This window comes from Apodemus sylvaticus, chromosome 5 (assembly GCF_947179515.1).
Source record: "Apodemus sylvaticus chromosome 5, mApoSyl1.1, whole genome shotgun sequence".
NCBI classification, from domain to species: domain Eukaryota; kingdom Metazoa; phylum Chordata; class Mammalia; order Rodentia; family Muridae; genus Apodemus; species Apodemus sylvaticus.
The window spans coordinates 72,714,506-72,727,330 of record NC_067476.1 but is presented as its reverse complement, the minus strand read 5'-3'; the positions used below and the strand labels follow the sequence as shown (position 1 = coordinate 72,727,330).

The window sequence follows — 12,825 nt, the reverse complement described above, 5'->3', positions numbered from 1 at the left end:
TCTGCCTCCCAAGTGCTTGGTATTAAAAGCATGCGCCACCGTTCACACCGAGCACCCACTGAGTTTTCTTAGTATATCTTATAAGCTAACTTTCTCAACTTTTCAGCCTAACATCGATCTTACTGTGGGCATTGTCCATGACCTTGATCTTACTGTGGGCATTTTCCATGACCTTGATCCTTTGCTCTGCCCTCTGTTTCAGTTACCCATGTATTGCAGCTGACCCATAAACTAAAGTAACCTTGCTAGATTGCCTTGAAGGTTTACGTGGTTTCTAATAGAAATAATAGGCCCTTAGTTTCCCAATTTAGACCTCTTTTTCATCTGTAAGAGGGAATAGTACCTAACTGGTAGGGTTTTGTGAAGATGAGTCAGGATACATAAAATACCTGATACCATGCCTAGCACTTGATAAGTACTTAATAAACACTTTTAAATAAAACTTAGTATCCCACCTACTTTAAATCAAAATCAATAATAAACAATATTAAGAATTCTTCTGAAGCCAGGTATTGTGGCACATGCCTTTAATTCCAGCACTCAGGAGGCAGAGGCAGGTGGATCTATGTGAGTTCAAGGCCAGCTGTGACTACAGATTGAGATTCTGTCACATGCACACAAAAGGATTTTTCTGGGGTTGTTGCACAGTGGTAGAGTGTTTACCTAGCATGCACAATATTGGGGGTGCCATGTTGGCATACATAATCAGGTATGGTAGTATACACTGGTAATCCTGGCACCTGGGGGGCAGAAGCAGGAGTTCAAGGCCAGTTATTGCTCTTGCTGGGCTGTGTGCTCTTCTGTCCCATCATATCCATTAATGACAACATCTAATGTTTTTTTAGCAACTACTTCCAAGCCACTGCATGTATCAATTTTCTCATAAGTATTATTTTTTTCTCTTTAAGATATTAATATATGTATACATATATATGTGTGTGTGTGTGTATATATATACATATATATATTATATATGAGAGAGAAAGAGAGATGGGTACTTTTCTGAATGCATACTACACACCTGAAGAGGGCATCAGACAGTTGTGAGCTGTCATGTGGGTGCTGGGAATTGAACTCAAGACCTTTGAAGGAGCAGTGAGTGCTCTTAACCATTCAACCATCTCTCCAGGCGCGTATATGGGTGTTTTATCTGCATATATGTCTATGTACCATGTGCATATGTGCCCTTAGAGATCAGAAGAGAGCATGGGATCTCCTGGAACTGGAGTTACAGATGATTGTGAGGTAACAGTGTAGGTGCTAGGAAACCTATATCCTCTGAAAGAGTAGCCAGTGCTCTTAACCATTGAGTTGTCTCTCCAGCCCCTCTTCTCTTGATTGTATCTTTCTTCCTTCAAAAGTGCCTTGAAGCCATACACGAGGCACAAACTTTAATCCTAGCATTTCAGGTTAAGGCAGGATTGAAGATTTTAGGATTTCTGGGCTACACAGTATAACCCCTGCCTCATAAAAATCAAGAACTAAGTTGGACAGTGGTGGCACACACCTTTAATCCCAGCACTTGGGAGGCAGAAGCAGGTGGATTTCTGAGTTCGAGGTCAACCTGGTCTACAAAGTGAGTTCCAGGACAGCCAGAGCTATACAGAGAAACCCTGTCTCGAAAAAGCCAAAAAAAATGGAAAAAAAAATTCAAGAACTATTTTGGGGAGCATGCATGTATAATGTATGGCAACTCACTTTCAAGTGCCCTCCTAGGTATATAATAGTCATGGCTGGCCTGACTGTGTAAGCCAGGACAGCCAGGGCCACACAAAGAAGTCTTTTAAAAATTAAAAACACTTTTGTTAATTAATTTATTTATTTTTTGGTTTTTGGGATTTTGGTTTTTTAGAGACAGGGTTTCTCTGTATAGCCCTGGCTGTCCTGGAACTCACTCTGTAGAACAGGCTGGCCTCGAACTCAGAAATCCGCCTGCCTCTGCCTCCCAGAGTGCTAGAATTACAGGGGTGCACCACCACCGCCCTGCTAACACTTTTGTTTATTAATGTTATGTGTGTGCCCATACCTCATGCCACAGTAACGGGTGGTCAGAGTTGGTTTTTCTCTCCCACTACATGGTCTCTAGGGATCAAATTCAGGTTATCAGGCTTGGTTGGGGTCAGATGCCTTTATCTGCTGAGTGATCTAGTCAGGCCTTATACTTGTCTTATATGCAGTATTGGGTTCTTCTTGACCTATGAGTGGTTAAAAAAATGAGAAACGTATGCATAATATACATATATACATGTATGTATATATTATATAGACATATATTCATACACTGTGTATATATAGTCCAGAAGGAGGGCACTGTATCACCTGGAAGTAGAGTTATAGACAGTTGTGAGTTGGCATGTAAGTACTAGGAATTGAACCCAGGTTTTCTCTGCAAGAATAACGTGTGTTCTTAACCGCTGAGCCATCTCTCCAGCCCGAGACTTTTGTTTTTTCAAGACAGGATTTCTGTGTAGCCCAGGCTGACCTGTGTGTGAGATTCTGGGATCAAACATAGTCTTGTGTATACTGCATAAGTGCTCTGCACAGAGCTAGATATCCAGCCCTTAGAGAATACGTGTGTGTGCAGGATAGAGGTTGACAGCAGGTGTCTTTCTCAGTTGTTCTCCACCTTATTTTTGAACCGGTTTCTCACTGAACCTGGACTCACTGATTTGGCTGGAGTAGATAGCTAGCAAGTTCCAGGTATCCTGTCTCCCTCCCCCAGCTGGAATTCTAGGTGCACCATGACAAGATTTGTATAGGGTGCTGGGGAACCAAATCAGGTACTTGTACCAACTGAGCCATTGTCTCCAACTTCAAAAAAAAACCCTTTACATTCTGACCTCTCCGTGGTTTCCTAGGCGACCTGGCATTCACGGCACAACCTCATCGTTGTGGGCCGATACCCAGATCCTAATCTTAAAAGTTGTGTTCCCTATGAATTAAGGACGATAGATGTGTTTGATGGAAGCTCGGGGAAAATGATGTGTCAACTCTATGATCCAGGATATTCCGGTATTGCTTCGGTGAGACTTGGACCCCCAAACAATGATGGGAGGAAGCGGGGAGTCCAGCTATCTTTCTGATCAGAATCAGTCCCCATGTACTGCCTTCATCCCAGCTTTACACAGATACTCTTACTTTTATAGCTCAATGAGTTCAATCCTATGGGAGACACACTGGCCTCTACTATGGGTGAGTAAAAGCAACTGTATCTCAGACTGTCTAAGCCCGACCCTATCCTAGGTTGCAGGGGAAGCTAAATTCACCTTAGCCCTGCCCTGTTTGTCCCAGAGCAGTAGGCAGTAAATATATCTGGGAGACAGTGGTCTCTGGCCTAGGTCACTCATTTGGCTTTATTTTGGTCATGGCAATGTCAGTCTTTAGTTCCTCAAGACAGCCCCAACCTCTGAGACAGACCAATAACAGAAAGCATCAAACAGAGTTCTTGTTTCTTCTAGGTTATCATATTCTCATTTGGAACCAAGAGGAAGATAGGTCATAGAAAGGTCATAAAAGACTATGAAGATGGTGTGGGACAGCGATACTGGATCCCACAGACAGGAGCAAGTTCTGTGAAAAGTGGCAGCTGTTCTCTTAGGGTTGGAGCAGGGACACTTGTGGCATGGGATACTGTGGGACTAGGACACTGAAACATTACTGCTCTAGATTTTGCTCCAGAAAATTAAAGAGTAAACCAACTACCCTCAGGGTCCATGCTGTGTCTAACCTGGAGGCCAAATTTATGCTAGAGCCAAGGTACTTTTCTTTTTTCTGATGTATAGTAGTAGAATAACCAGGGAATTTTAAAATTTTTATGTTCAATCTTGACATGGACAATAAAAGCATATCCTTCGTGTCTAACTAAAAACCCAAACACCCAACAGTGCTTCTGAGTAGACCTAGTACTGACCTGGTAAGAGTGCTCCTTGGATGTCAGGAATGGGAAGGGAAAAAAGGCACAGAACCAGCACTCACAGTCCAAACCTTCATTTCCTCGGAGCTCCTTCAGCCCTATTTTGGGCCACAGTCAAGGTATATGGTTCACCAGCTGCATTTACTTCATGTCCCTGAAGAGTCCAGCCCAGCTGAGGAGAGTCACTTCATGATTCCATGTGTTTCACTCCTACCTGTGTCCTCCCACTGTCATCCAGGAACAGCACAAGTGTCCTTCAGACCTGCCTGAGGTTGACACTGACAGTAGCCTCAGCCAAAGGGGAACTTTGCTGTTGGATGACCCTGGTTCTCGACAGCCATATTTTACACTCCTAGTGATTTGCAGTTTTTGCCTCTAAAAAAGTACCAAGGGACAATGTCCTCCAAGCCACTCGCCAAAGATGTGGGCTAGAAGATAAAGAGCAAGGCTTGGAAGAGCAAGGCAGATCAAGTACCAGCTTCTTCAGGTTTTTGGGGGATTTTTTGTTGTGATTTTGTTTTGTTTTTGAATCCCAGGTCTTGAGTGAAACCTGAATGCTTGTCTATATCTCATGTCCTTAGGGAGTATAGAAGAGGCAAGTCCCATTTAGAGAAAGCCAGTGTCCAACACAGTACGGGGTAAACATCAGGCATGAAGATGGCGAGTCACAGGTGTCGTGTGCCCAGCCGAGCCTCACTCATTCATTTGGGCATAAGTAATCAGGAAGGCTAAACCTGTCCCTGGGCTCGGATCAGCAAGAGTCGGGAGCGAGGACTCAGCCCACCTCCCCTAGGAGGCAGAGGGAAGGGGACTGAGTGGTTGTCAAGCATGGTCTTCCCTGTCTGCAACATGGTGGTAGCCGGGAGGCTGGGCCTGCATCCGGAAGAGGACAGTGAGGAGCAACACTATTAGAAGGAAGAGGATGGAGCCACAGACAGCCAATGCCACAATCACCTCTGGGCAGGGGAGAGGAAGAGAAAGGCAACATTAGTATTCATCCAACAAATGCAGAGCACCTACCCCAAGCCAGGTACTGTGTTGACAAAACAGAACTACAAAGGTGGTCAATACGGTCTGCTCTTGGAGTTTGCATTCTAGAGAAGAGATCCAGTAAACAAGCAAGCATTTCATGGTAATGACACATCAGTGATGCTATATGAACAAGCTAAGTTAGAAATCACTGAGGAAATAGGACCCGACCTGGGGTCAACAAGCAAAACCGATGAAAGTAGAGTGTCATGGAGTGGGGGGTAGGAGGACACATCTGATAGTAGAACAGGCTTGGTGTTCTGGATTCAGCAACAAGTATCACGGGAGCTGAGGAAGCAAGGGGCACTAGGAAACAGAAGACATCCAGGCCAAGCAGAGGCAGGGCAGTCATGGTAGAGAACCTGAGTCTGGTGTGTGATTAATACATGCACATTAAAAAAAAAAAAAAGACATGGTTTCATACAGCCCAGACTGTCTCAAAATTGACTGTGTAGTAGAGGATGACTTTGAACTTCTGATCCTCTTCCCCCCACCTGAGTGCTGGAATTAGAGGTATGTACCACCACACCCAGTTTATGCAGTGCTGGGAATTAAACTAAGGGCTTTTTCCCATAGTTTAGTTGGTAGAGCAAGTGCCCTACCAACTGAGCTACACACCTAGCCTCAATTTATATTTCTCAAGAAATTAACTCTGCTGTCTTGAGATTGGTAGGGGCAAGAATAGAACCAGAATGAACATTAGGCTTTTGAGCAGTTCAGGCAAGAACTGATAGTGTTAGACTGGAGAGGCCAGAGCTCAGTCTGAGAAGCAGAATAGATAGAATCTGCTGGTGGACTGGGTGGTGGGGTATGAGGAAGATAATGCCTAATGGCACACTGTGTCACCACGAGACTAATGTAGCATCCATTAAATGGACAACTGTAAGATGAACAAGTAGGTCTGAGAAGAGATGCTGTTTTAGACACAAGGTAGATGCCTCATGTGACATCCATGGAGGGAAGAGGCAGCTGGGGAGAGCCTAGCTTAGAAGGCATACATCTAAGTCATACCATAAAAGTGGAACTGAACTTACCATGGAGATGACGTAGGAAAGCCATGAGGTTGGGTGAGATTGCTTGGGAGTCGGGACAGATAGGAAAGGGGTAGGGACAAGCCTCAGGCCACTCATTATTTAGAGAAGAGGGAAAACAGTAAGGAATTTGTAGTAAGTAAAATGGTTGTTATTGTATTACAGCGGGGCCGGGGAGGGAATCCAGGACTTCAGACATGCCATGGACTCTACCACTGAGCTATGTTCATAACACTAAAAAAAAAAAAATGCATTTAAGGAAGAAATGGCAACTGTGCTGCTGAGCTGAGAGAAGCTGGCTAAGAACTGATTATTTTGGCAACAGCTTCATTGCAGCAAAAGGTGATACAAAATTGTTTAACATCAAGTCTGAGATAAAAAGTCCGAGGAAGTAAAGTCAGAAAGTAGGCAACTCTTTGAAGGATACCTCAAAGAGATTACAGAGCGAAAGGGAGGCCACAGAGGGAGCCTCAGCAGCCTTTGTTAAGCTTAGCAATGGAAGTTCTCCAGCAGAGAAGGGGCCCATGATCCCAGTGAGGGGAGGAGAGGACACAGGCTGAGTGGAGAGGCTGCACCGGAATCCTATCTTATATAAGCAGGTAAGCTGATAGATGTGGCGGGAGAATGACAGTCCTTTCCTGGTAACTCGTATTTCTCAGTGATAAGCTGGACAGGTAGCTCAGCAGTTAAGAGCACTGACTGCTCTTCCAGAGATCCTGAGTTCAAATCCCAGCAAGTACATGGTGGCTTACAACCATCTGTAATGAGATCCGATGCACTCTTCTAGAATGTATCTGAAGACGGCTGCTATGTACTCATATAAATAAAAAATAAATCCTTAAAAAATAAAACAAAACAAAAAAAACATCGCCTGCAAGTGAAGAATAGGAAGAGTACATAAATATGGTCTTAGGGTTGAGTGAGGAGGCTGCCAGGGAAAGGCAGGAAGATGGCTGCAAATATGTCACAAGATTTCTGCATGTGATTTGAACACTATCCTGGGATATGATTAGTATAGAAGCGGCAGCAGCTCACCTGTGTCTGCAGTATCATTTGCTAGCTGGCACTCCTTCTGCCAGTCCTTGGGTATGACAGGCTCTGTGAGGCGAAGGAAATCCTGCAGTGGGCAACGGTGAGGACAGCCAGGCAGGATCAGAGGCCAGGGTGCCTTCTTACTGTCATTCCGAAAGTACATCTCGACTGAGAAATTCCTGAGAGTTGACAGGAGGCAAGATAGGGAGGCTCACCACGCCCATAACTGAGTCTCTGGGTTTCCTCAGCTGTCCCAATGCCTCTTCAGAAGACACCTGGTAGCTCCACTTACCCATTATCTTCCTGGTACAGTTCAAATATGTGGCAGGAAGCATAGGGAGCTTGTTTCCCATTGTAGACATTCAGTGCCATTTGCAGAGCAACCAGGGTAGTGTCATGCTGTAAGGGAGAAGGGCTGCTCGTAAGACTGTTGCTCCTACACATCCCAAGAACTGGATCAGGGGGAAGTACCCAATTCCTGTTTGATACTTGTGGATGGGTGGGAAGTGGGATGTGGGGTAGGGTTAAAGCTTACCGCAGAATAAACCAGAAGCTTAGGGAATTGAGAGGTAGTTGCCATTAGGGTCAGGTTCTTCAATATCTGAGCCAGCAGAACTCCTGAAGAAGAGACATTCCAAGTGTCAGTGTCCTGAACCATCATCACTGATCTGCTTCTCTCATGTTAGTCTTAGTTTGATCACCAACCAGAACTCTTCTAGATCATGAGGACCATACTGGAACTCTGTACCACCTAGTCCTAAGAACTGTCAAGTTTATAGAGAAGGCAGATAAAGCAAGCTATCAGTATTTAAACACAGGTGTAGAAACAAGCTAGGAGCATGACTTAACCGTACACAGTGTAAGCTTAAGACTGCTCCACAGTATACAAGATGTTAGTTTATGCCAGGGCAACTGCTGTATACACACTTTGAAAACCACTGCATTCTCAAAGGTTTGAGAATGGTCAAGGTAAATGGCACACGTATTATCCCTAGTCTTTTCTCTAAAAGTCTTAGCAATTCTCTGGAGAGAGGTATGTAGTTACCAAAGACAGGAAGGGTCTTTTAACATGGGTGAAACTTAAGAGTAAGAATGGTAGGCCAGGGCCGGGCATGGTGGCGCACACCTGTAATCCCAGCACTCTGGGAGGCAGAGGCAGGTGGATTTCTGAGTTCGAGGCCAGCCTGGTCTACAGAGTGAGTTCCAGGACAGCCAGGGCTATACAGAGAAACCCTGTCTCAAAAAAAAAAAAAAAAAAAAGAAAGGAAGGAAGGAAGGAAGGAAGGAATGAAAAGAAAAGAAAGAAAAGAAAAGAAAGAAAAAAGAATGGTAGGCCAGGGCTGGAGAGATGGCTCAGTGGTTAAGAGCACTGACTGCTCTTCCAGAGGTCCTGAGTTTGATTCCTTACAACCACATGGTGGCTCACAACCATCTGTAATAGGATCTGATGCCCTCTTCTGGTGTGTCTGAAGACAGCCACAGTGTATGTATATACATAAAATAAATTTTAAAAACAGAACAGTAGGCCAGGTGTGGGAGGCAGGGGGAAGCGGATTTCTGTGAGACCAGCCTGGTCTACACAGAGTTCAAGCTGGCTTGGTCAGAGCTACAGAGTGAGACCTGTGTGACTCTAGCTAAGTATCAGGCAACTGGGAGATTTGGGCAACTAGCAGGGATGGCAGGGAGATCTGGTTTTAAAAGAACAGAGAATTATCTGAGGCAGCATAGTGTGTGAGAAGCTCCCATAGCAGATTTTCAGTGCTAGAGAGTTTTGAGGAAAGGGTAGCAGCATGTTCTTGTCACTCACCCCCCTGAAGCCGGGCCTTCTGCACTTGTTCATGGATCCCGAAGAGGAAGAGGAAGCTGAAATCCTTTAGCTGGCTCAGACGCTGCATGGTTTGGGGTGAGGCCCAGGGCGGCAGGAGCAGCCCATGTGTTTGCTGTGTATCGATCGCAGCGGGCAGGTTAGCTCCCTAGGCCTAGGCCAGAGCCTCTCCAAGGGTGGCTTTCTTCCCCAGGTGGGGAAGGTGCCTGTGTGTATGAGGGAGGAAGAGGAGAGCAGAGAGGTGAGGCGGAGGGGCCGTTGCGGACATGGCAGACACTGGGGCATTGGAAAGGAAGCCCAAACATGAAGAGCAGACTCAGCACAGAAGAAATCTCACAGCAGTGAGCTCTGGATGGAGAAGGGGACAAAATGCTGACAACCAGTAAACCATTTCCCACTGAGGTTCTTTTCACCCATGAGGGAAGTTCCCAGGTTATGTAAGCACAGGCTTGCGGGGCCTTCCCAGGAGGCACAGTAGAGCCAAGGCGATGCGCTCCATTGCCCTAGAGACCTGGACCTGTGGAGGACAAGAGCAATCCCAACAGGCATCTTGGTTAGCTCACCTCACAAAAGAGCGTGTCATACACATTCCAGATGGTCTCCAGGGTCAGGTTTGTAAACCCTGTCTCATTGGCCACCATGTCCAGAAATTGCTATAAAAAACGGATCAGGAGATCAGTACTGTTCTGGGCAAAGAGCAATCTGATGACCTGCACCTCGGTCCCAACTCACTGCATTCTGAATACTCCTGTTCTGATACTCTGGGGTCTGCCGAGTCTCATTCTGCAGCTGCTCATAACGGGGACATGGACCCAAAGGAAACTTCAGCAACTACAAATAAGGCGGACAAGCAGAGGAGGAGTCGGATCAGTAGGCTCAGAACCATAGTTGTTTCCTCAGCACTTGAAAAGGGCTGGCCGGTCTTACCCTGTCTTCAGTGATGGGCACGGTGTGGACAGGGATGGGCTGCCATGAGATGTTAGGGTTGAAGTGCTGAGCTGCACTGGGAGGGAAGAGTCCAGCCAGGTTGGCCTCAGCACTCATGAGAGTACGATCAAAGTCTGTGCTTCGCACATAAACCTGCAGATTGGCAACACAAATTTCTGTGTGGGGAAGCGCTTTTGCTCCTCCCCAGAGCCCTGGGGGAGAGCCTGTTCTGGATGATTACTCAGTGCATTATAAACGTGTGATGCATGCAGGCCCTCTCGGCTTCTTCCCTATTCATCACGGCCTCAAACATTCAGCCACAAGCTGTCGCCACTATATAAAGAACTCAGTCTGTGGGAATGACTCTAGTTCAAACACTCTTTCCTGTTCTTCAAAAGCACTCATTTGGTAAACTATCTGGTCTGGGAGACTTCAATAACTGGTTTGTCTCCCATGAAGAACAGAGTCCTTGGCAGCCAGAGTAGTACTTCCCCATCCATACACATGGAGACCGGACCTCAGTATGTAGTTCTGACTGTCCTAAAACTCACTATGTAGACCAGGCTAGCCTCAAACTCAGGGATCCACTTGCCTTTGTCCCCCAAGTGCTTGGATTAAAGGTATGTGCCTCTAATTCAGTTTGGTTTACACTGTTTTTTTGTTTTATTGTTTTGTTTTGTTTTCCCTGTTCTTTTCTTTTGTCAAAACAGGGTTTATCTATGTAGTCCTGGCTGTCCTGGAACTCACTCTCTCTCTCTCTCTGTCTCTCTCTCTCTGTAGATCAGACTAGCCTTGAACTCAAAGATCTACCTGCCTCTGCCTACCAAGTGCTGTGATTAAAGGTGTGTGCCACCAGCACTGGTTTGGTATATACTCTTAATTCCAGAATTTGAGAGGCAGAGACAGGAAAATCTCTTGAGTTCAAGACTAGCTAAGGCCATAAAGTGAGACTCTGTTTAAAAACACAAAAGCAATACCCTAGAGTCCAAATGGCAGATACCACTCCTCACCACGCTCCCTTCCCTTCTATAAATGGGAAGTGGGTGGGGGGGAGGACAGAGAAAGGTGGTTTGTGAAAAGGAAGGAAGAAAATAGGGAAGGGTAAGCTCAGGGTAGAGCTAGGTCTTTAGGGAACAGAGGACTGAGACAACTGTGGCCGAAAGCAGTAACCATAGGAACAGCTATCTCCCCCGAGGTAAGCAGAGGACCTTGGGAGTTAGCTCACTTGCCAGCTTTCGCGGCCCCTCCCCCGCCTTATCTCGGCTCTGCCCAACTCATTAGACTGCTCCAGCAAAAGCTCCATGCAGACAGATCATAACTCTCTGGAATACCATCATAGGAAAAGCATCGCCACAGCGCTTGGCCCTTAGGCGGCAATAAATGTCTTGGACAAAATGCCTATTTGTTGTTTCAGAGTCAGAAAGTGTTTTATCAGCCCCTTCCTCAGGTCTGCGTTGGACCCCTGGTCAGTTTTGTCTTTTCCCAGACAAGCAGAGCCAATTCCAGAGAAGTATTTCTAGACAGCTCTTAGATGTCTTGTCTAGGGACCAAAAGTTCAGGAGGGAAACTTGACTGCTCAGCCTCACCCTTAGATTCTCTGAGGTCAGAAGATAAGCCAAAGATCCCAATCCTCTTGCCAATCAAGCTGCCAGCCTTACCTCTTGCCTGTGGTAAGAGGTGTTCAGAAAGCCGTGGTAGCGTTGCCGCAGGGCCTGGCCCAGCTCCCAGTGCTGCAGCATCCCTTCCTGTGGGCAAACCTGAGGGTTAGGGAAGTCCCAAGGGGAGCTGGGCATGGTAGCTCATGCCTTGAATCCAGCAGTCACTGAGTTCGAGGTCAGCCTGGTCTACAAAGTGAGTCCAGGACAGGGCTCTGTTACATAGAGAAACACTGTCTCAAACCTCCCTCCCACCAAAAAAAAAAAAAAAAAAAAAAAAAAAGTCTAAAGGTAAGGGATGGGCCACAAGTCCTATGGCATTTAGGCATTCTTTCCTGAGCAAGGAGTGAGTTTGAATCCAGAAGTGGCCAGTTGTAATGATACTGTCCCGGGTACAGAGTTGTTAAATCTGTTCATAGCCAGAGATGTAGCTCACTGTGCTTAGCATACACAAGGTCCTGTGTTTAATTTCCAAAACCACAAAAACAAAACAACAAAACAGACATCTGGTCCATCAGAACCCACGTGGGAAACTCGTAGTTTAGGGAGCCCCAGTTTCTGTGCTCCAGATGTGATTCATTCTGTAGCATATCCTGAGACCTCGCAGGTTGGCTTCTGACCCACCTTGGTTAGCTGACCAAATCCCTGGGGCCATTTCTCTTCTTGGTAGGGGTCCTTGGGATATGTCTTCACTGGTGACCGATCTCCATGTCGATACAGCTGTGCAAAGAAAATGGTTTGTCTACAGAATCAGAAGGGTCTTCTAGTTAAGGGCAGGGCTCACCTCTGCACGTGTCAGGAAAGGAAATCTCACTCCATCTTTCTCTACTAAGCAATGAAAAAAAGACCCCAGTTAGGCAATGCAATGTAACCTGAGGTAATAGGTAAAGCCTAAAAGCACAGGTAGAGTAGTGAAAGCAATGCCTTCTGGGGGAGGAAGTGGGCCATGGGACTGGGAAAACAAAGATCAAAGTCGGGTGACTTTCAACCTTTTAACTAAAGTCCCATCCTAGGGAAGAATCATCCCAGGGAAGAATATCTCCTAACATTACTCCGTAGTCCTGCCCTAAAAAATAGCCTAGGGCTCGGAATCAATTCTAAATCCAGCCGCGCAACCCACTATGGACCAGCTGCTTCCTAAACCGGTTCTTTCTCCTTGAGAAGTGAGACCCCCGACCTCAGAACACAAGCTCTGCCCCTCCCTCTACCAGCCGGCCTTTGCCCTTTCAGCTTTGGCGAACCCGCTGGTGACTCCGTCACCCATTACCAAGGTAACAAAGCGCAGACTCCGGGCCTGTATGGGTGGCATCACCGTTAGGCAAATGCCAAGAAGAAACTGGAGAAGAGCCGCCTGGCTCCAACCAGTCTGTCCGCCGGCCATCACCGTTGTAGGCTGTGTAGCAAGAGGCCGGA

The 12,825-nt window shown here is 46.3% G+C and overlaps 2 protein-coding genes across 3 annotated transcripts in view; one reads left to right on the top strand and one right to left on the bottom strand.

The window, feature by feature from the left end:
• Ddb2 (damage specific DNA binding protein 2) overlaps positions 1-3,701 on the top strand; it is a 25,701-nt gene extending 22,000 nt beyond the window's left edge. For both annotated transcript variants that reach the window (XM_052182947.1, XM_052182946.1), the window contains 3 exons: positions 2,859-3,023; positions 3,147-3,192; positions 3,459-3,701. In XM_052182947.1, coding sequence (XP_052038907.1) covers positions 2,859-3,023; positions 3,147-3,192; positions 3,459-3,502 — 255 coding nt within the window. In that variant the 3' untranslated portion in view covers positions 3,503-3,701. The remainder of the gene's footprint in view (positions 1-2,858; positions 3,024-3,146; positions 3,193-3,458) is intronic.
• Positions 3,327-12,825, bottom strand: Acp2 (acid phosphatase 2, lysosomal). The gene is made up of 11 exons (XM_052182940.1): positions 12,680-12,825; positions 12,037-12,132; positions 11,416-11,502; positions 9,758-9,910; positions 9,563-9,661; positions 9,394-9,483; positions 8,813-8,945; positions 7,541-7,623; positions 7,298-7,404; positions 7,009-7,184; positions 3,327-4,869 (listed from the first exon to the last, which is right to left on the bottom strand). The coding sequence occupies exons 1-11, from the start codon at positions 12,791-12,793 to the stop codon at positions 4,736-4,738; spliced, it is 1,272 nt and encodes a 423-aa protein (XP_052038900.1). The 5' UTR covers positions 12,794-12,825; the 3' UTR covers positions 3,327-4,735.